We start from the raw sequence: 22014 nt of genomic DNA on the forward strand, positions 1-22014 counted from the left end.
CTTTGTTTACACTTGTACACGGCAACACTGGGTGTAGACAGGTTTTCCTCTCATACATGTAAACAGTCATTTGCTCCCCCTATTTTGAGGTCCCAGGAACAGGTGGTTATGTAACACGAGAATAATCAATAACCCTGCGCCCAGATATGAATGTTGTGTGTTCTGAGGGTCTTATGTCTCATTTCCTTTTCGTACGTGGAGTAAAACTAACCTGCCAACACATGATGAGACTTATATCGCTCATTCGTTAAGAAACGGAAGATTGTCTATTCTAAATTGTGTTACCGAGTGCTTATGTAACATAGAAATAATCATTAATTATAGATTGTCATAATATGTATATTTTTCAGATACGCAAGCCATTTAGTATTAATTTTCTAGGGCCGTGATCAGTTATTATAGTTCCCAAACGTGCTGAATCAAGGATATGGTTGGTTTCCCTCCGTCAAAAGTACCCAAAGCCCTCTCCTCCTCGACTACCGCAGCGTTGTTTGAGTAGGATGACTGTAGGAAGGTGAGGTCGAATGCGCTGCAATTATTGGAGTGATAGCTAGATTTTTGTACGGATATAACATGCCCATGTTTACTGTATACATGTAGGAGCGCACGTGCGACAATGTAAACATAGCTGATTCCGTCGCAGTTTATTTTGCGTGTATGCCGTTCATGCTTTTGCACTCTGGATTACATGTCAAAATATATGAAAACCAAACGAAAATCGCCGTGAACTCACGTTTCACTATGTCTTTGTCTTATTCTGTTTTTATCATGATTTAAACGCCTGTTGTTTAGTAGCACCCACGCACGTTCGTTTCCATTCATGCACACGGGCATCAACATAAACATGTGTGTCAGACATTTTTAGGTAATGTTCATCTAAGATCTGAGAGGAATCGATCAATTTTCAATTTCAGATTTTAAAAAGGATGTTGAATTAGGTTTCGAATAATAGAAAGTGAGAACCAAGACAGGTATAGCTGATACGGTATTTGGTTTACGTACTGTTGGCGATTGTCTTCTGTTTGGACTTGCCTGTCGTAACAGCTGATCAGTGTGATCAACAATTATGTCAGACGAGGAAGAAAGGTAAGAATTACGATGATAGTACACGTTTTTCAGCTATTTCAGATATAGTATAATGTTAATGAATAATTGGACAGATAGTTTAACTATATAACCTTACTTACAAAAGCTAAATGGGTTAGAATTTTAAGTAGTAATACGCACACTCGAAGTGGTTAGCTCAACTTGTCTTGAAGTTCAGCTGTTAAAAGGTTTTGAAGTCAAGGATTTTTTTTTAATTTTGCCTACTTAAGGTATTAGCATACCATAAATCTTTGCGAAATGTATGACTGAATCTTTCTAATGCACGTTTATATTTTCAAAGAGGGGATAGAAGGGTTTCTTTATGTATTTATACTGTCTTCTATATTAGTCTTGCTGCAACGGATTACAGATTAATTCCCTTGACCTTTAGTTAATAAAAAAGTGGAAATAGTATATTCATAATCGTAATTCTCAATCAGATGTAAAAACAGAAGATCACTGGTTTGTAGGCATATAGTTAGATACAGTTACCAACCAAATTCCCTGACTAATTTAGGCAGGAAATGATGAGTATGCAGTATTAGATAAGAAAGGCTGTTCTATATATATCTTTGTGATTATAGAAACGTGTTTCAAATGTACTTCAATTAGTCTTGTCCATATTTTCTATAATTTCATTCAGAAATCAGCAATAACCATTGAAATGGCAGGTACATGGATACATGCAGGACAAAACTAAAGAAATGCATATGATTATGATAGCCTGATATAGACTAGAGAAAAAAAATCATTGTAACCAACCAAAGAACCTCATTTTTTTTACCTCTAATAGTACAGTGAGAATCAACATCTTAATGTTCAAAATTATGATTAGGTAAGGGGAGGAGGAACCTGTGCTTTTGGCATAGTTTTAGGTAGCAAGTTGTAAGGGCTACAAACAATACTCAAGTTGAACTACAAGGCTAGGTAGATGTCTGGGCATAGACCATAGGTAAGATTATGGCTATTAATAGGTTAAATTGAACCAGGAAGATTGGATGTTGGTTACATCTTATAAGATTATATTCATTTAGTTTATCATGTCAGTCTCACAAGGTTTTCTTATACCTTTTCTTCTTTTTCATGCCAAGTTATCTTAATTCAATTGTGGGTGGGACTCCATGTTGGGTTATGAAAGAATTTCATGCAAATGTTTACAATTAGAGCAACTTAGGAATTTCAGATTTCAAGTTTGTTTGTTTCTGTGTTCAGTAGGCAGTACCCAAAATCAGCTATATATTAGATTTCTTCTTAACAAAGATTCATTTTGGGAATACTTTGCACATAATTGTGAAGAATGAGCCTTTGATTGTTTATAAAGACAGTCCAGAAGTCTTTACTTACTTAGTTTACTTAGTAGAATTTAGAGGGTCTTCCTCATAGCTGTGGTGGTCCACCACTACTTCCAGCCCGGGAGTCTTCTTTTTGCAAGTCAATCTAGTCTGGTATGGAGTTTGAGGCTGCCCTGCGGTGAGCTGTATACCCAGGTACAGGAGGCTCGTCTGGCAGCGTCTTCAGAAATTTGTCTAGGTGTAATTTGAATTTGGTTACTGGACAGTTCTTGATCTCTGATATGTTTTGGTAATGTGTTGAAGATTCTGGGGCCATTGTGAGTGAAACTGGAGGCCAAAAGGTCCTGATTCTATCTGGGGTAGATGTAGGCAGTGATTTCTTCTCTCACATATGACAGTTTCTGCTATTATGTATCTCTTGCAGAGACAATATAATTGGGTCAGGTACCCGTTTCTTTAGTATTTTTCACACATATATGACCCAATATCTCTCTCATCTTCTTTGTTGTTAGTATAGGCCTAGTTTTTTCAAGCGATCCCAATAATTGAAGCCCTGCATTTTTTGGACACTCTAGTTCTTGTATGTCTGTCCTTTTGTGCCCTTTGCTTCAGACAGTCAGAAATAATTTAATCAAAGGAATGGTTTTCAAGACTGGTAAGGATTTCACTGGTCAACCTGTGTTCTAGTTAGTTTTATTTTAGTATACAATCATTTTACTAAAAACTAACCACTCTGTATTGAAATAGCAATGACACAGAATCAGCCTGGCAACAATCTTTTGCCCCAGATGCAACCAACACATGAAGATACAGAATACCTTGTACTACACTATCCTACATTTATCCCTTACAGAAACCTCCATGAAATGTCATCACAGAGTTTCTTAGGAACTAAACCAGTGAATGTGGCCCATTTCCTGGGGGCCAAGAATCTTCTCCAAAAGAGAACTAGGGTAGTAGATTGATCAATTGCTCATGTTAATTCTATGAAGCACAAATATTATTAGATAAACACAGGTATATACTAGAAAGTTCAGAATAGAGTTACCTAAAGTTGCTGTTGTGTACAATCCCATGGTCTTTTCTCTGCTCCCTTGTGCCTCTCCCCTTCCTCATCACCTTCCCCAGGCACTGTCTGCTACCAGCACAAGAGAACAGCTTTTGGATCTGATTTTGTATTTTCATTTTAAAGGAAATTTAGAACTACATAACTATAATGTTGAAGTTGAACCTTTTATATACAGTAATGGTTACCCGTTGGAACAATGAGGTGGTTGCACAGGGAAGACTGATGTGTAACATCTCCAGAACCCATCAAATCCTTCAACTCCTCATGGAGGTGTTGGTACAGTGGACAGTGCTCAAGATCGATCACTATCATTTTTCACTATATACTGGCAACTGTTTCCCTCGTTCAACTAGCTGGTGACATAGAAACAACCCCACACTTGCACAAGACAGACAACTGTTTGACATCCCTGATTAAATCTTTGGGAAGGCTAAAGGACCATTCCTGGCTGCCATTAGACTGAAGGGTTTTAGTCAGGGTAACCCTCAGACAATAACTGAATGATTATCCATTTTCTTGCCCATCCACTTTTATTTTTATGCTTATCAATTATCAATTTAGGACAAATAGTGGGAATTTGCTTGTGGTGGTCCTGCTAGATGAACAACAGGGCTACCTGTTTTCAAAATCTGTCAGCCCTCTCACCTCCATCAAAATGTTCAACAATGAAGGGCTTCTCTGGACTGGGTCCAAAGTCAGTCAACTTGAACTGTATTTCTTGCACCTTTACACACACAGAACTGACAGCCTGTGACTGCTCCCCTCCTCCTACTAATTTCAATGAATGACGTAGAAATGGTTCCACACTAATACAATGCAGACAACCATCCAATGTTTCTTCCCAGAGAGGTATGTGGGAGGGCCCAGGGATTGTTGCCAGCCACTGTGGGGCTGTGGGTTAACAGTCAGAAACTTGAGGCCACAATTATCATAAAGTTTTACTTAAAGATATATACCTCCCACAGAAAGGGTAAGAAGGCTTTGGTAGATAGATTAAAAGATGAAAAAAAGTGACTATTAAGAAAGTGAAGAATTAGTTTGGGTGGGGAGTTATGGAACGTAATTCATATTGTTGTTTTTAAGTGCAGTGAGATACCTCGTACAAGACAGAGATATCACCCCTAAGTAGGCTTAAGTAAGCTGACTGCTGCAAATTACTCTTGCTCTAGCTTGACACTCCCCTTATTTTGTGCTTGTTTGTGTCTGTATACATACTTATACATATATCAAAGGCTTTTTCCCCCTTACAAGGGAGGTAGCCAAAAAGAAAAAGGCATAAAAACTATTCTGGGATGATGGGTCATCCCTGCATCTTGTCCACTGCCCTTGGTCAGAGGCAGTGTCGCAGTGTCTGTATTCATCTTCAAATAACTAAACATGTGTTTTTTCAGGGAGTCAAGATCTGACTTAGCTATCATCAGAGAAGTATATGATAGCGATTCAGCCCATGAGACCTTTGAGTTGGAATTGGAACGGGCCCTGGAAGCTGGTGTGGCCACCATAGTCATAGAACCGACGACACTAGGGGATGAAACTGCACGCTGGATTGCTGTCGGAAACTGCCTACACAAAACAGCTGTTCTCTCAGGCTTTGGATCTATTGTTGCTGGTAAGAGAAGTACAGTGCCTGCATCATAGTTGTTTGTGCAATCTTATTATTCATATAGTTTATAACTACTGCTTAGCTGCTGGTTGGGGTGAACAAGTTTTGTGTGTATGTTTTGTTTACCTAATTGTAATACAGTGAGTCCTCTTTATACAGTAATTCTTTATCTGGTAAATTCACAGTTACGGTATTTGGTAATTAGTACCCTCGATTCTATTTACGGTAAGAAAAATTCACATACGGTATCCACTCATGTTTTGAAGAGGAAAGAGCAGGGAGAAGACGTCTGCCATATCCTATTATTACATGTTATAATGGGTTCGGTATACAGTAATTTCAATTTGCGGTAAGGTTTTCAGGAATGCATATGTACCGTATAACAAGGACTTACTGTATACAGGAAAGGAGTAATGTGGGTTTGTCTTACTCTCCAATTATCATACCTAGCTTCAAATTAATGTATGGGCTATATTTCCATATTTTCCAGTTATCATCCTTAAATTTAATTTTGTGTATTGTTCCAGCATGATCTTTATTGCCTTTTAAGCAAATCCAAATTTATATATATTTGTATGGAAAACTATTTCTTCACATCTTTTGTCATCATCATATCATATTGTCTTTATCAAGTTTTTATGACTTCTTAAAGCCCTCCCATCCCTAATCAAGAGGTCTCTTCTGTCAGTGTAATTTATCCCCATTAGCGACTTGAACACTACTCAAGTCACCTCTTTCTCTATGATATTTCAAGTGTTAACAGATCTAATGCTTGTCTCTCATTGTGTGGTTTATCTGTGGGGACGATACAGCTGATGTATATTAGTCTTGGACACATTAGGGCTTTTGTGATTTTTTTTTTTTTCATCTCTTTATCCTTGTACCCACCTTAATGTTTTTTCCCATAATCTTACTGATATTTCTATCAGGTAACAGGTTCTTTTCTCATCTTTCACAAGTCTTTCTCCCCCTTTGCCTTTGTAATGGATTTACTTGTCCAGAAATAGTTCAGTAATGGTCTTTCTGAGCTGCTGCCCATCTCCCATACTTTGTATAATTTTCCATTCTTGGCTCCTCATCAAGATTCACAGACTGGAAACCCACGCTTCCACAGTAGTCAAGAAATCTTCAGGTCCTCCAATAGATTTCTAAGGGAAAGGAATTTTGAATGTGCAGTAGAATGAAACAAGTCTTTTTAGATATGTAATGGGAAGCAATGACCATGCTTGATTTGTTTCTAATGATATAAGGAAAATTTCCTAAACCATTGGTGGATTTTTTTTTTTAATCATTGGTATGTTTACTTTTCAGGACTAATTTGGCAAGATTCGCCTTATGTGTGTGTACCATTAGGAACCCTATCACTCTTCTGCACAGGCGTTTATACAGTGTCGTGGCAGTTTGACCCCTGTTGCAAATATCAGGTAAGATATTTGATACCCCCTGTTACTGTTTCTTAAGTCTGTATCCTTGCATGACAATATATTAGTAGTTCTAATTTAAATCAATTGTGAAGAGAATATTGGTGTCAGAACAACACAAATATTTATGTAGTATTTGTGTGAGAAAGTGTAGTCATTCTAGTTTTGATGTACGAGGGGATACCAAAATATATATATATGTTACGGACGCATGGACATTAACTCACCTTTTTCTATTGCACGTAGGTGTGACTATTTATGTCATGAATGATGAACATAAGATCACGCATACAATTGTCCGGGTCAGGGAAAGGCAGGAGTGTCACTTTCTTCACTTTATTCTAACTAACGAATATGAGGATTTTACACGTGTGTTCAACACCAGTACTAGGCTTACTCTGCTGCTATGCGAGGTATGGCGGGCAACGCCGGTACCCCCCCTTGGGGTCCCCCCCACGCATACCCTCGCTACAACCCCTTGCTATGCTTTCTCTCTCTGACATCACGCATCACACACGACCATACCAACCATCCAGGCACACTATGCAACGTTCATTCATGCTCTTTCGCCACATTATCCCCCTCTACAAAGCTTGACGCCCCGTCAGCTTTCACCTACAAACTTACAAAAGAACTTGAAACAAAAGATTCTGTATCAAAAATAAAACATCACTTCTTCACTATGAAAACATTGCATAAACAAAGAACACTTTAATCAAATCAAATGACATATCCAAATAACAAATAACATCAAATGGCATACCCTAACACATTAACCCCTTCCATACGGTGCCGCACACGTAGGCGTCATGGGGAGCGAGTGTATTCGCGAGGCTGCCATATCGGCGTCTTGATTATATTTATTGTAGTCGCCCCTCCATATTGACATTCTTTCTAATTCTTTTGTAATCTCATTTTCTATGGTTATCAAAATTCACGGGTGAAGAGAGAACGATCGATATAAGCGGTGACTATATTTTATGATGCGAGTATTATTACGACACGTCGTACGGCTGGCATTGGCTGCTGCCACCGAGATCTAAGTCCATGACGCCTACGTGTGCGGCACCGTATGGAAGGGGTTAATAACATCAAATGTCAATCACATAGTCCGTTAACAACGCTGGTAGCTTCCTATTTCTGGGAAGTCGACCAGGTCTCTGATCTCTCTCTACTTCATTTTCTTTTTCTTGCTCCGAGTCTTCATGTGCTACACCTTCGTCACTTTCAGTGTCACTATCACTTTCACATTCATGTTCAACACCAGGACTATGATCACCATCATCACAACTACTACTACCACTGTCACTGTCTCTCGAACCTACATCACGTTCACCCCAGGTAAATTCTCCCTTGCCTGGGTGTTTCCATAACCGATTGACATGCACTACTTTACTCGCCTGTTTTCTGCCAGGCATTTCTAGTCGGTAATTCACTGCGGATATCACTTCCATCATTTTATATGGTATATGGTCCTTCCCAGTCAGATTGGAGTTTCGGTGACTTGCCAGGCTTTCTCTGTGGATTATGCAGCCAGACCATATCGCCGGGCTGATGCTCTGCATTTCTGGCGCGACCTTGGTACTGCCTCCACATAGCCTGAGCTGACACTCGCAGATGCTGCCTCGCCAAGCGGGAAGCCTCCTCCAGGCGCCGCTGCATCGTCATCACGTAATCACTATAGGTACGTGGAAGTTCTGCTCCCGGTGGTCAACCGGTAGAGAGGTCGACTGGCAGACAAATTTCCCTGCCAAACATTAACTTGCCTGGCGTGAATCCCGTGGCCTCATGCTCAGCTGAACGATAGGCCATGAGCATGTACGGAACTCACAAGTCCCAATTGTGCTGGTCCTCCTGACAGTACTTGGCCAGCTGCTGGACAATCGTCGCGTTAAACCTCTCCACCATACCATCACTCTGGGGCCTCAGGGAAGAAGTACGAGTCTTATTGATGCCAAGCAGACTGCAGCATTCCTTAAAGACCTGCGACTCAAACTCTCGTCCTTGGTCTGAGTGCAGTTCCCCTAGGACTCCATAGCGCACGAACACCTCCTCCACAAGGAACTGAACTACAGTCACTGCCTCGTGGTTAGGTAGAACACAGACTTCCGGCCACTTTGTGAAGTCCATTACCATGCACAAGTACTTGTTTCCCCTCTCTGTGCACGGAAAAGGGCCGGCTATATCCACAGCCAGGCTTTCCATCGGCGCCCCAGTGTGATATAACTGCAGGGAAGCACGAGTCTTGTGGGCGGGGCCTCTCTTTGCGGCGCACACACGGCAAGTCTTGCACTGCTCCTGCACGTCTCGTTGCAGGCCCACCCAGTAGACTCGCTGCCTCAACTTTTCGAGAGTGCGTTTCACTCCCAGGTGGCCGCTGGTATTCCCCTCATGCATCTCTTTCAGCAGCTCCTGTTGCCGAGAGCATGGCACTACTACCAGCCAGCTTACCTCTCCTGTTCGTGCGTGTGTCCAACGCCGGTGTAGGATTCCCCCTCGCAGACTCGGTGCCTCCCACTGGTCAACAAGGCCCTTGGTGGCAGGAGTCTCAGGTGATACTGTCTCTTTGGGAGGCCTTTCACTGCTGGCCTCTAACCACCCAATCACCAGAGACAGGTCAGAACCCTCTCGTTGGTCCCTCTTCCACTTCTCGTCTGCCTCAGTGGTGCTGTGAGCGACGGTTACTTTCCGCACAGCCACCTCAGGTTCCCGCCGTGAGCAATGCACACACTCGGGTGGGCAGGGACGGCGACTTAGGCTGTCGGCGTTGTTATGCACCCGGCCAGGTCGGTGCTCGATCTCATAGTTGTACTGCTCCAGTTTTCCAATCCACCTGGCCAGCTGTCCTTCCGGTTCCTTCATCGTCTTCAACCATCTCAGGGCGGCATGATCCATACGAATGGTGAAGCGCGTGCCATACAGATAGTGATGGAAGTGGGCGAGTGCTTTCATCACCGCTGCCAGCTCCTTCCGTGTGACGCAGTAGTTCCTTTCCGCCTTATTAAACTTAGCACTGTAGTAACTCACGACATACTCCTTTCCATCACGAAGCTGTGACAGCACGGCTCCCACACCCTCTTGGCTCGCGTCCGTGTCCACAATGTATGGCAAGCCCCATTTGGGGGTAGGGAAGCACTGGCGCTTCCACCAATGCTCGCTTCAGTGCCACGAAAGCTTGCTGGCACTCCTCGCTCCACTCTAAAGATGCTCCCTTCCTTGTCAGATGGTGCAGTGGGGCGGCGATAGTGGCGAACCCTGCCACAAACCTCCGGTAGTACGTGCACAAACCCAGGAAACTGCGCAGCTCCAAGACACTCTGAGGGACTGGCCATCCTTCCACAGTGGTGACCTTGAATGAGTCCGTCCTCACACCTTCCCTTCCGACGACATGTCCCAAGAACGGCACTTCTGACTTGAATAGAGTGCACTTCTTTGGATTCAGCTTCAGGCCAACCTTCCTCATGCATCTGAACACTTCTGTGAGCCTAGCCAGCTCCTCATCGAAGCTGTTTCCAAACGCCAGCACATCGTCTAGGTAGACGACTGCCGCCTTCCATTGCATACCGTCGAGTACACGTTCCATGAGGCACTCAGACTCCAGGGGCATTCATGAGGCCAAAGGGCATCATGTTCCAGTGCCACAGGCCTTGCCCAATCGAGAATGCTGTCTTCTTTTTATCCTCAGGCGCCATCTCGACTTGATGATAGCCTGACTTCAAATCCAGCGTGGAGAACCACTGGACCCCACTGAGAGCGTCTAACGTCTCGTCGATGCGGGGGAGAGGATAAGCATCAGGGACAGTGACGGCGTTCAGTGCCTGGTAATCTACACAGAATCTCCGGCTTCCGTCCTTCTTTGTCACTAAGACTACCGGCGAGCACCACGGGCTGTCTGACCGCTCAATCACTCCTGTTGCTGCCAACTCTCGGACAAGCTTCTCCATTTCTTCTCTCTTTGCTGGTGGGACCCAACGAGGCGCCTGCTTGATGGGAGGACTATCTCTGGTATAGATGCTGTGCTGAACCAATGACGTGCGACCCAAGTCCATGTCTCCACTGCTAAACACGTCACGGTACTGTGCAAGTAATGCCTTCACTCTACTCGCCTGCTCAGCTGTCAGCTGCGTGATACTCCTCGCTGCCAAGTCTTCCAAGTACTCAGGCAGGCCCTCTGGTAGGTTCTTTTGTTTATTCTCCTCCTTCGGTGACTCCATCTTGCTGTTAGCGGTGGCGATAGTGGTGGATGCGGTGCGGTGCAAGGTCGTAGTAGCAGAGGTGCAGGCCACTCTTCCTTTCCGTGCTTTACCTTGGCTGGGTGACTTGATGGCCTGAGATCTCTGCCCTCTGGGTTCCCTTACCTCATCCTTCGTGGCGAGCTCTCCATTAGGATTCAAAGGCACTTCATAGCCTCTTACTGACATCCTACCCTCCTGGAGATCAACACACGCCCCCACGCAATTAAGGATATCCAACCCCAACAGGCATTCATCTTCCATCTCCGCCACAAGCACAGGCAGGCGTTCAGTCACCCTGCCTACAGCCAGATTCACCCACACCGGTCCCTTCACCGGTACACAGTCTCCTGTAACACTGCACAGTTGCTGACCCATGCACTTCACACCACGTTCTGGTAGAACTCCCTCTCATACGAAGGTCCTCTCTGCCCCCGTATCCACTACCATCTCCACTTGGCGTCCATTGATACTCCCTGCCACCTTGATGGCGTCGGACGCCGCCACCTGACGACACCTTAGATGGCTTGGGGCGCCCGAGTGCTCTGCTGGGAAGGTGCCCCGGCCCCCAGCTGCTTCAAGTTTCCCGCCGACGGCGTCACACACTTGGGGTGGCGGCACTCAGGGGAACTGTGTCCTCATATTCCACAATTCCAGCAGCAGGGCTCGAACACCGGTCGCATTCCGTCCTCCAGCGACCGTGCCCTCATCTTGCAGTCGTGCTTTTTGTGACCTACCTGACCACAGTTGAAGCACGATCCATTGAAAGGCTTGGTGCTCACCTTCCCACCAGGTTGAGATGTCTTGCCACTTGCCTGCGTACGCCTGGCCCAAGCACGGCTCGGGCGACGCTTCCACGCGTCGCTGGGAGGGGGAGCAGCAGGGCTGATGCTCATGAGAAAGGCTTCAAACTCCGCTGCCCTTGCCAAAGCCTCTCTCGTGTTCTTGGGCGCAGACTGCTTCACGTGTATTTGTAACTGCCTATCGTGAAGAGCGTCCACGAAGCAGTCCTTGGCCAACATATCCACGGTGTCCTCCGTGGCCATGGGGTAAGCGCCCCTCACTAGCACTTCCACGTCCTGTGCTAGTAAGGGAAGGGCCTCGTCCTTCCCTTGCCTCCTCGTCTTTAGTTGAGCCCGGAACACCTCCGGTTGACGCCTCCTGCCAAAGTGACGCCGGAGAGCCCCAGCTACACTGTCGTAACATTGCAGTTGCGCGGGGGTTAAGTGCTCCAGCACTTCCAATGCCTGCCCTTTCAGCACACTCACCAGCTGAAAGGCCTTCTCTTCCTGTGACCAACTATGACAAGCTGCAACCACATCGTACTGTGCCTGGTACGCATCCCAAGACACCTTCCCGTCATATTCAATCACCTTCCTCTCTTTCTCGTACCACGTAACCTCACCACCTCCACAGGCCCCCCGGGGTTGCAGTTCAACTGAACGACTCCCCAGACGTCACCCTGTGAGGTCATCCCCTGGGTTCATGCGGCAACAATCGCCCCTCGGCTGTAGAGACGCCGGTGGCGGCGAGAGGCTACGAGTAGGTGAGGGTGGTGGGGTGATTGTGCTCACTGCTACGCGACGCTCAGCAAAATTGCACCCATGTCACGGTATCGAGATTGGCTGCAATCTCCCCATTCTCCTGTCTCACCAAAACTGCCTCCAGTGTCGATACCCTGTCAAGACACGTCTGCATGTGCTCACGGTACCTCTCTTCTATTGCTTTCATCTCCTCCTTAACCTCTTCTTTCACTGCCACCACCTCCTCCTTAACCTCCTCTTTCACACGGTGGTACACGTCGTCAGTATACTGGTTAGCACGTGTTTCTAACAATCCCATGTTCTCCCCCATAATAGCCCTCAGTTCCTCTTTCACTTCAGTCATGACCTGTTTTTGTTGATCCATTTGGATCGCAAGCATATCTGCCATGACCTGTTGTTGCTGTTTCAACATTTCGGCCACTGAGCATTGTGCCAAGAGCAACACTGACTGAGGAGATACATGTTCTGTAGCCTCTCGGTGCAACACCGTGTCATCCTCACATTCACTCGACGCCATGACACTTGACTCCTGCTTTCCTTCAATTTCTCTGTCTTTACCATCACCGTTGACATCCATGATCACTTGAGTCACTTATCACTTCAATATCAAATCACTTATCACTTCGATATCAAGTCACTTATCACTCCAACATGATCCCGCTTCTGACTCCATTTGTTACGGACTCGCATGGACATTAACTCACCTTTTTCTATTGCACGTAGGTGTGACCATTTATGTCATGAATGATGAACAAAAGATCACGCATACAATTGTCCGGGTCAGGGAAAGGCAGGAGTGTCACTTTCTTCACTTTATTCAAACTAACGGATATGAGGATTTTACACGTGTGTTCAACACCAGTACTAGGCTTACTCTGCTGCTATGCGAGGTATGGCGGGCGACGCCGGGACCCCCCCTTGGGGTCCCCCCCCACACATACCCTCACTACAACCCCTTGCTATGCTTTCTCTCTGACATCACGCATCACACACGACCATACCAACCATCCAGGCACACTTTGCAACATTCATTCATGCTCTTTTACCACATATATATATATATATATATATATTATAATTGTATTCAGATATTTTTTACATGTCTACACTTTTATCACCTTAAAAGTATTCTCCATGTGAAGCAATGCACCGATCTAGATGTCTTTTCCACTGTACCAAACAGTTCTGGAATTCTTACAGAGATGTACCATTTAATGCCTCCATAATTAAGGGGCTTTGGGGAAGAGGGGAATGTCTGTTGAGGAAGGACGGGAGTGGACAGAAGACGGGTGAATGGAGAATAGTTGTATATGGATGATGTTGTGATGCATGAGATGGAATGGGTGGGGGGATGGGGGTGAGGGAGTATGTGTGAGCAAAATTTGATGCAGCCCAAAGGGATTTCTCCCCATCTTCTCCTTTTATGCATGGGGGGTCGCCGATTTAATGAAGCGGCCTTGCTGTGGATGTGCTGTGACTTGCAACACTGCCTCTGACCCAGGGCAGTGGACAAGGTGCAGGGATGACCCGTCATCCAGGAGGTGCTAAGATGGGAGGGAGGGTGGAGGGGAATGGAGTGTATTTAGGGATGGAATGGATGGGAATGATTTTATGCCTTTTTCTTTTTGGCTACCTCCCTTGTAAGGGGGAAAAAGCCTTGGTATATGTATGTATGTATGTATGCAAAACCTTTTCCTTTGTGGACTTTCTCATTAGGGGAGGAGGGGAAAATCACAAGGAGCAAAATCAGGTGAATAGGGAGGGTGGGTAAGTAGGGTCATGCCATTTTTTGGCGAGAAATTGTTGTACATTCAAGGCAGTGTGTGCTGGCGTAGTGTCATGATGAACCCACCACTCTCCACTTTGCCACAGGTCAGGGCATGTCTGTCTCACTGCATCTCACAAATGCTTCAGAACTACCAAGTAAAAAGTCTGGTTAACAGTTTGATCAGGGGAACAAATTCTTTATTGACCATTCCTCTTGTATCGAAGAAACAAAACATCACCTAGCCATTGGACCTTACTTGACACACTTTTTTGGGGTGTGGTGATGTTGGATGCTTCCAATGACTTGATTGCTGCTTTGTTTCTGGGTCATAGCCATAACGCCAGCTTTCATCATCAGTGATGACCTTTGAAAAAAGGTCTGGATCAACTTCCAACTCTTCTTCAGTACTTGGCACACATTCATTTATAACTACTTTTGATGATCTGTGAGCAAGGCACCAATTTTGCTGCAACTCTTTTCATCCCCCATTCCTCAGTCAAAATTTGTGGGCAGGAGCTCCAGGACAAACCAGTCAAATCAATAAGCTCATCAGTTGTTCGGTGACAGTTCTCCAAGATCAGCTCATGAATTTTCATGGTGTTTTCATTCATTCAGGAGGTTGATGGTTGCCTTGAACATGATTGGTCTTCCAGCAACAATTGACCATTCCTAAAGCATGGAAACCATTCGTAAACTTGTGTTTTGCATATGGCAGCATTTTTGTTAGCTGTTTGAAGAATGATAACCGTTCCAGCTGCCATATTTCCCAGCAAAAAACAATTTCATGGCAGCACATTGATTCTTCCTTTCATCCATCATAAAAATAGGCAAAATAGCGGAAATACTTCAAAACAATGGCAAAACATGATGACCCCAGTGAGCAGACTGATGCCTAACAGTTGTCTCATGCAGCATCTAGCAGCAGAAGCCTGAACTATCACAGGCATGTTCCACAAAAAATTATTCCAGTTACTTTTGGATACCTCCTCGTATTATACCACATGAATGAACCTGTAGATGATCTTCTCTGCTTATGTGATCGGTGTGTGAGGTGGTAGAGAAAGTGGGTATCCTTTACTGATGTCAGACAATCAATCCGTCGTCCCAGATCCTTTCGGGACACTCACAGCTGCCGTCTTATCTATATGTGCCATGTGTCCATAATTTCATGATGTTTACTGTTAATGTATTTAAAGCCAGGGTTACCGATCCATACCTTTATTTTTACCAGTATCTTGAAACATAAGTCCTATAGTTGTGCTGTAGTTTGCACATTCTGCACACATATTCCTTCTGCTCATTATGCATAGCTTGTGTCTGAATTTGCTTGATAATGTTGAACTGATCCTTTCTTGTCTGATTTGTCATTTTAAATGAAACCAGTACCACATGTGGCTACTTAATCTTTGTGGAGATTTGATAGCTAATGTAGGGACACTCATGAATATTGGCAGTGTTGGGGTGTTTCGTGCATACAGACCATATAATTTGAAAAAAGATATTGTACAAAATTCAATATATTTCCACTGAACATTAGTGATAGTTTAGGGTTGAAGGTAACTAGTGGAAAGAGGAGAGATGTCACTGACTACATGGATGGGGTGGTGCAATAGGTAAATGCAAAGGTAATGGGCCGGGGATTGGTGATGGATAAAGAAAATGGAGAAAAATGGGAGATAAGCCAGTTGTTGTTTGCTGAAGACACTGCACTTCTGTGAAAGAAAGAAGTTGAAGATAAATGTGGGTAAAAGTAAGGTGATGAGATATACAAGGGGAGAATGTGGCAGCAAATTGGAAGTGAGTATAAAGGGAGAGAGACTGGAGAAAGTGGATAACTTTAGATACTTGGGTGTGAATGTTGTGGGAAAGGGAGGAATGGAGGTGGAGGTTAGAATGTAGATTGAGAGAAGCAAGTAAATGCCTTGGGGGTTAAAAGTTGTAATGAGAAATAGACATTTGAGAATGGATGCTAAGAGGAGATTGTATGAAAGAATGATTCTGGCGACAGAACTGTGGGAGGCAGAAACATGGAACATAAGTGTTTGTGATGAAATGCCGAGAAGAATGGTAGGGCTTACTAGGCTGGATAGAGTGACAAAAGAGGAGGTGAGGAGAGTGGGGTTGGAAAGGGAGTTGGGAGATAAGGTTGATGAAAGAGTATTGGGATGGTTTGGACACATGGAAAGAATGAGTAAAGACAGATTGATAAAAGAGGTGTGGAAGGAGTGAACATGAAGGGGCGACCAAGGATGAGATGGATGGATGGGGTAAAAGGGGCATTGGGAAAAAGGGAAATGTCTGTTGAGGAAGGAAGGGAAAAGACAAGATAGGGGTGAGCGGAGAATGGTTGTGTATGGATGATGCTGTTGTGCTTGGAAGGAAGTGGGTGGAGGATGGGGGGTGAAGGAGTATATGTAAATGATATTTTGATGCAGCCCAAAGGTCCTATCTTTTTCTGCGTGAGGGGAGAGAGAGGGAGGTCACCGATTAAATGAAGCAGCCTTGCTGTGTTTTGCTACATTGCCACTGACCCAGGGCAGTGGACAAGATGTAGGGATGACCTGTCATCCAGGAGGAGCCAAGAGGGAGGGAGGGGGTGAATGGGAGTGGAGTATGTGGGGATGGAATAGATGGGAGTGGATTTTATGCCTTTATTTTTGGCAACATCCCTTGTGATGGGGAAAAAGCCATTGGTGTAGAAAAAAATACAGGATACGCCAGAAGGGATCAAGAGGAGTCAGTGCATGACTGGCAATCATCTATGGGTTATCTTTCTGCTGGGTTAAACATAAGGATGATCATTGCTGGAGCATAGTGTATGAGGCTAGCAAAACATGCCACAAGTACTAGTAGGTCAATGGGGGGAGCAAAACAAGACAGATCAGTGGTGGGGGCAAGTGAATTATGTGGGTCAGTAATAGTTAAGGGGATCTTGGAGAAGGGTTGACCTTGTACTTGATGAAAATCTGTGGTTAACTTCTGCAATACAAATCAAATATTCACGTGCACATTAGCTGCCTGACTTATGATGATGCATCACAATATGTACATACATATGCCAAAGGCTTTTTCCTCCTTACACGGGGGGTAGCCAAAAAGAAAAAGGCATAGAAATCACTCCCACCCATTTCATTTCCCATATATTCCACTCCCCTCCACCCTCCTCCCTCCCTCCTATCTTGGCACCTCCTGGATGACGGGTCATCCCTGCATCCTGTCCACTGCCCTGGGTCAGAAGCAGTGTCGCAAGACACAGCACATCCACAGCAAGGCCACTTCATAAATTCGGCAACCCCCCCCCTCTCTGTCCCCTCCTGCAGGAAAGGAGAAGACAGGGAGAAATCCCTTTGGGCTGTGTCAAATTTTTTCTCAAACATACTTCCTCACCCCCCATCCCCCACCCACTCCCCCTCATGCATCACAGCCTCATCTATACACAACCCTTCTCCATTCACCCCATCTTCTGTCCTCTCCCGTCCTTCCTCTACAGACATTCCTCTCTTTTGTAAAGCCCCTTTCACCCTATCCATCCATCTCATCCTAGGACGCCCCCTCATATTCACTCCTTCCACACTTATTTTACTAATCTTTCTTCAGTCATTCTTTCCATGTGTCCAAACCATCCTAATACTCTTTCATCAACCCTATCTCCCAGCTCCTTTTCCACCCCTGTTTTCCTCCTCACCTCCTCATTTCTCGCTCTAGCCTAGTAACCCCTATCATACTTCTCAGACATTTCATCTCAAACACATTCAAACTCCTTCTCTCTTCCTCTCTCATGTTCTATGTTTCTGCCCCATACATTGCTGTTGGCACAATCACTCCTTCATATAACCTCCTCATAGCATCCATACCCAGATGTCTATTTCTCATTACACTTTTTAATCCACCAAGGCATTTACTCGCTTCTCTCAATCTACATTCTACCTCCACCCCCACTCCTCCCTTTCCTGTCACATTCACACCCAAGTATTCACTTCCTCCAGTTTCTCACCCTTAATGCTCACTTCCAGCCTACTGTCACTCTCTCCCCTTGTACATCTCATCACCTTACTTTTGCCCACATTTATCTTCAGCTTCCTTATTTCTCACACCTCAAACTCTGTCACTAATTTCCTCAATCCCTCCCAATGATCCTGCTACAAGCGCAGTGTCGTCAGCAAACAACAACTGGCTCACCTCCCACTTTTCTCCATTTTCTTTAATCATCTCCAACCCCTGACCCACTACCCTTGCATTCACCTCTCGCACCACCCCATCCATGTAAAGATTGAACAGCCAGGGCGACATAACACACCCCTATCGAAGTCCCACCTTTACCTCAAACCATTCACTCTCTCCATTTCTAATCCTAACACAAGCTCTACTACTCTCATAAAAACTCTTGACTGCTCTTAACAGCTTTCCTCCTATCCCATATATCTGCAGTACCTCCCACAGTACCCTGTAATAAGCCTTTTCTAGATCCATAAAAGCCCAAAAAACATCCTTACCTTTTCCTATAGCTTTCTCACATACCTGTCTTACCACAAAAATCTGATCTACACATCCCCTACCTGTCCTAAAACCACACTGTTCCTCACCAATTACTCCCTCTGTTCCTCTCCTAATCCTCTCAACCAAGACCCTCCCAACTACACTCAACAAGCTAATCCCTCTGTAACTACTACACTCACACTTGTCCCCCTTTCCTTTGTAAAGCAGAACTATACAGGCACTCCTCCAGTCTTCTGGCACTCTACCCTCTCTTAAATAAACATTAAATAGCCTCACCAGCCAGTCCACCATAACTGTACCTCCTTTCTTCAGACATTCTGCATGGCATCCATCCAACCCAGGTGCCTTACCTGCTCTCATCATTTTAACAGCTGCTTTCACTTCATCCTTCCCTATTTCTCCTCCATTTTCCTCACTCATCACTCTCATTTTCTTAGTGCTTCCCACTGCAACTACCTTTCCCTCCCTATCCTCCTTCACATTTAGCAACTCCCTAAAATACTCTGCCCACCTTCCTCTCACTGCCTTCTCTTCCATTATCATCTCTCCATCTGCACCTTTTACCTTTTCTTCTCTACTTGATTTGCCTCCTCTTCCTCTTTTAACTTCCTTCCAAAACATCTTTTTATTACTTTCAAAATTTTCTGTCATACTCTTTCCCCATTTCACATCTGCTCTCCTCTTTGCTTCCTTTATCTTATGCTTAACTTCCTTTCTCTTTACTTTGTACCTCTCATACGATTCCCTCGTCCTAATTTGTAGCCAATCTATGAATGCCTGCTTCTTCACTTCTACTCCCTTCTTTGCTTACTCATCCCAACACTCACTACCCTTCTTTCTATTTCCTCCCGCCCTCCTTGTTCCACACACCATCTTTGCACACCTTATGACTCCCTCCTTGAACCATCCCCATTCCTCCTCCACTCCTAGTTCTACTCTATCCTTTACTCTCTCCCACTCCTCTCTCAACTTCTTCTTATACTCATTCTCCTTTTTTTCTTCATTTAAGCAGTACCTCCCTACCTTGTCCTTTTCCTCTTTCTCCACCTATTCTCCACTCAATTTACCTTCCACCAGGAAATGATCTGATATTCCCCCACTCTCTCCCCTTAGAACATGTACATCCTTAACTCTTCCTATATACATATACCAAAGGCTTTTTTTCCCCTTACATGGGGGGTAGCCTAAAAGAAACAGGCATAGAAACCACTCCCACACATTCCACTCCCCTCCACCCTCCCTCTTATCTTGGCACCTCCTGGATGACGGGTCATCCCTGCATCCTGTCCACTGCCCTGGGTCAGAAGCAGTGTCACAAGACACAGCACATCCACAGCAAGGCCGCTTCATAAATTCGGTGATATGTATATTATAAAATATAAAGTTACAGGTGTTATACTTGTTCTATTTTACCAAGAATGTAACCACCGAAAAAGTGATTAAACCTGTTCACAAAACAAGAGGGTCACTCAGCTGCAACTACAAAATATAATCAGGAAGCCGATGCTGGTATCCTCATATACTCACACCTCATGATGCCTACATAGGTGTCATTGTATTCAAAGGGTTAAGGCTAAAATCATTCTATCACAAAAACTTGTTACCCATCCCAACTTCATCTTCACCTATATTATCATAAAAGAAGCTTCTTTTCATTCCACTGTACCCTTGTACCCTTACCTATCTCATCACTCACCTACAGTGTCACTCCCTCATCCTCTCTCCTCTCTAACACTGTACCTGCAACACTCCCAAACCCCAATTTACCCTTCCCTTTCAGTTTAGTTTCACTCCATGCTAACATATCCATCTTCTCACAGACATATCAAGTTCTCTTACAGCTGCCCAATGATATAGAAACCTCCCCACACTAATCCAATACAGAAAATAAAAGTGTGTTTCTTTATGGAGAGGTCTATGGGAAGACCCAGGGTCTGTTACTAATCCTTGTGTTATTATTACTAAGCTTACCATTGGTTTTTTCTCTTAATTATGAGGAAGTGGTTTCGTTCCATCATACCAAGAGGAACTGATGTTGGGCTCCCTCAACAACCAGTGAGTTAGCTTATAAGTTTATGGAGTTTTTCCAGCTACAAAGTTTGTCCATGTTTAGTCTAATTTACTTTTGGAATTCCAGGTGGATAATGACACAGGGCGACTCTCACGCCTTCCCCTCCAATCCCTTACCTCAGCCTCACCAATTGTTTTGGTGAGAAGAAATGATTCCAAGCGGAAAATTCTGCATTCTTCTGTCTCTCTGATTGCGTTCTCATATTGTATGTGGAAATTGTACCACTTATACAAGTAGACAAAAATAAACCCATATACAGTATATAAATATATATATATTACAGTTGTCAAGTATTACAAGTTTACAATGTCTCAGAATTGGCTAGTGATCTTCAAAGAAATTTATTATATTGTTAGTAGTAGGGCCAGCTTGTGTGTGTGTAAAGAAATATGCCGGTGATATATTGTGTGAGGTCAGGGGAGAAAAAAAGTATTTTGTATTATAGAAGGAAGTGCTTCGTGTGATTTGTGCATTCTCAGTCACTTGGTAGTAGACAGGCTCAATGTGACGTGATTGTCAATTGTTTATTTATTTATTTATTATTATTATTTTATATATATATTTTTTTCTTTTTTCTTTTTCCTTGAAACTGGTCAGTTCACCATCATCATGGAAGTGGAGAGTATTGAAGCGTCCCCAAGTTAATGCTAGACTTCTGATAAAGTCTGGAGAGATATTTTCCTTAGAAATGGAATGAAATTTGAATGGTTAATGGTGCCGTTTTAGAATATGAATAGTCAATGCCATTTTTGGTTTGAAAAAAAATAATCTCAGCATTCCTAGTTCAAAGGGTAACAATTTGTGTTGTACATTAAAGAGAATCATGTTCTTGTTATTGATCTGCAACATTCATTGCGTCAAGTTCTCAATTTAGGTGTACTATCATACTTGCAGTACATCTGAGTGAAATTACCTATAGATATAAGACCTACAATGACCATAACCACAGCAACATTAAAGCTACATTTTGTACAACAACAGTTATGTGGACTGTTGTGTTTTTTGTATTCCAACCTAGTATGGTCTGTTAAGGAACATGGTTGTAGCTGTGCATTCCATATGTATGTTATGTAAATATTACAAATAGGTCCTAGAAACCATTGAATGAACAAGACACAGTGACCGAGTACTATTTGTGATACTTGATGATTGAGTGTAGAAACATAGGCACAAAAAATGTAGCTCATAGTGTAAATAAACTTATTTTTTAGCGATGATGAGTTTTAGTACATCTTTCTTCCCCGCTGATAAGGCCTTTATGGATTTGGAAAAGGCTTATGACAGGGTAGACAGAAAGGTACTGTGGGAGGTTTTGCAGGTATATGGAATTGAGGGAAAGCTGTTAACCTCTTCAATAGGAGTCAAATTCTTGTACACAGCATTAAATTCCTAATGTACAAAACATCATACTACTTGTGTTATGAAATATAA

General features: G+C 43.8%; 1 protein-coding gene across 4 annotated transcripts; it reads left to right on the forward strand.

The window, feature by feature from the left end:
- The first annotated feature begins 926 nt into the window (after positions 1–926).
- Pmi (Transmembrane protein Pmi) lies at positions 927–21795 on the forward strand. Of its 4 annotated transcripts, none has more exons than XM_076174155.1 (5): positions 927–1086; positions 4839–5056; positions 6362–6474; positions 20514–20567; positions 20650–21795. In XM_076174155.1, exons 1-5 carry the CDS (start codon positions 1067–1069, stop codon positions 20818–20820), a joined length of 576 nt encoding a protein of 191 aa, XP_076030270.1. In that variant the 5' UTR covers positions 927–1066; the 3' UTR covers positions 20821–21795. The 4 variants fall into 4 exon arrangements, with proteins under 4 accessions (XP_076030270.1, XP_076030272.1, XP_076030268.1 ...); XM_076174153.1 differs by lacking the exon at positions 927–1086 and adding an exon at positions 4189–4296; XM_076174157.1 differs by lacking the exon at positions 20514–20567 and having other exon boundaries at positions 931–1086.
- Positions 21796–22014: the final 219 nt, after the last annotated feature.

This window comes from Oratosquilla oratoria, chromosome 35 (genome assembly GCF_046742065.1).
Source record: "Oratosquilla oratoria isolate Oo_2021 chromosome 35, ASM4674206v1, whole genome shotgun sequence".
NCBI classification, from domain to species: domain Eukaryota; kingdom Metazoa; phylum Arthropoda; class Malacostraca; order Stomatopoda; family Squillidae; genus Oratosquilla; species Oratosquilla oratoria.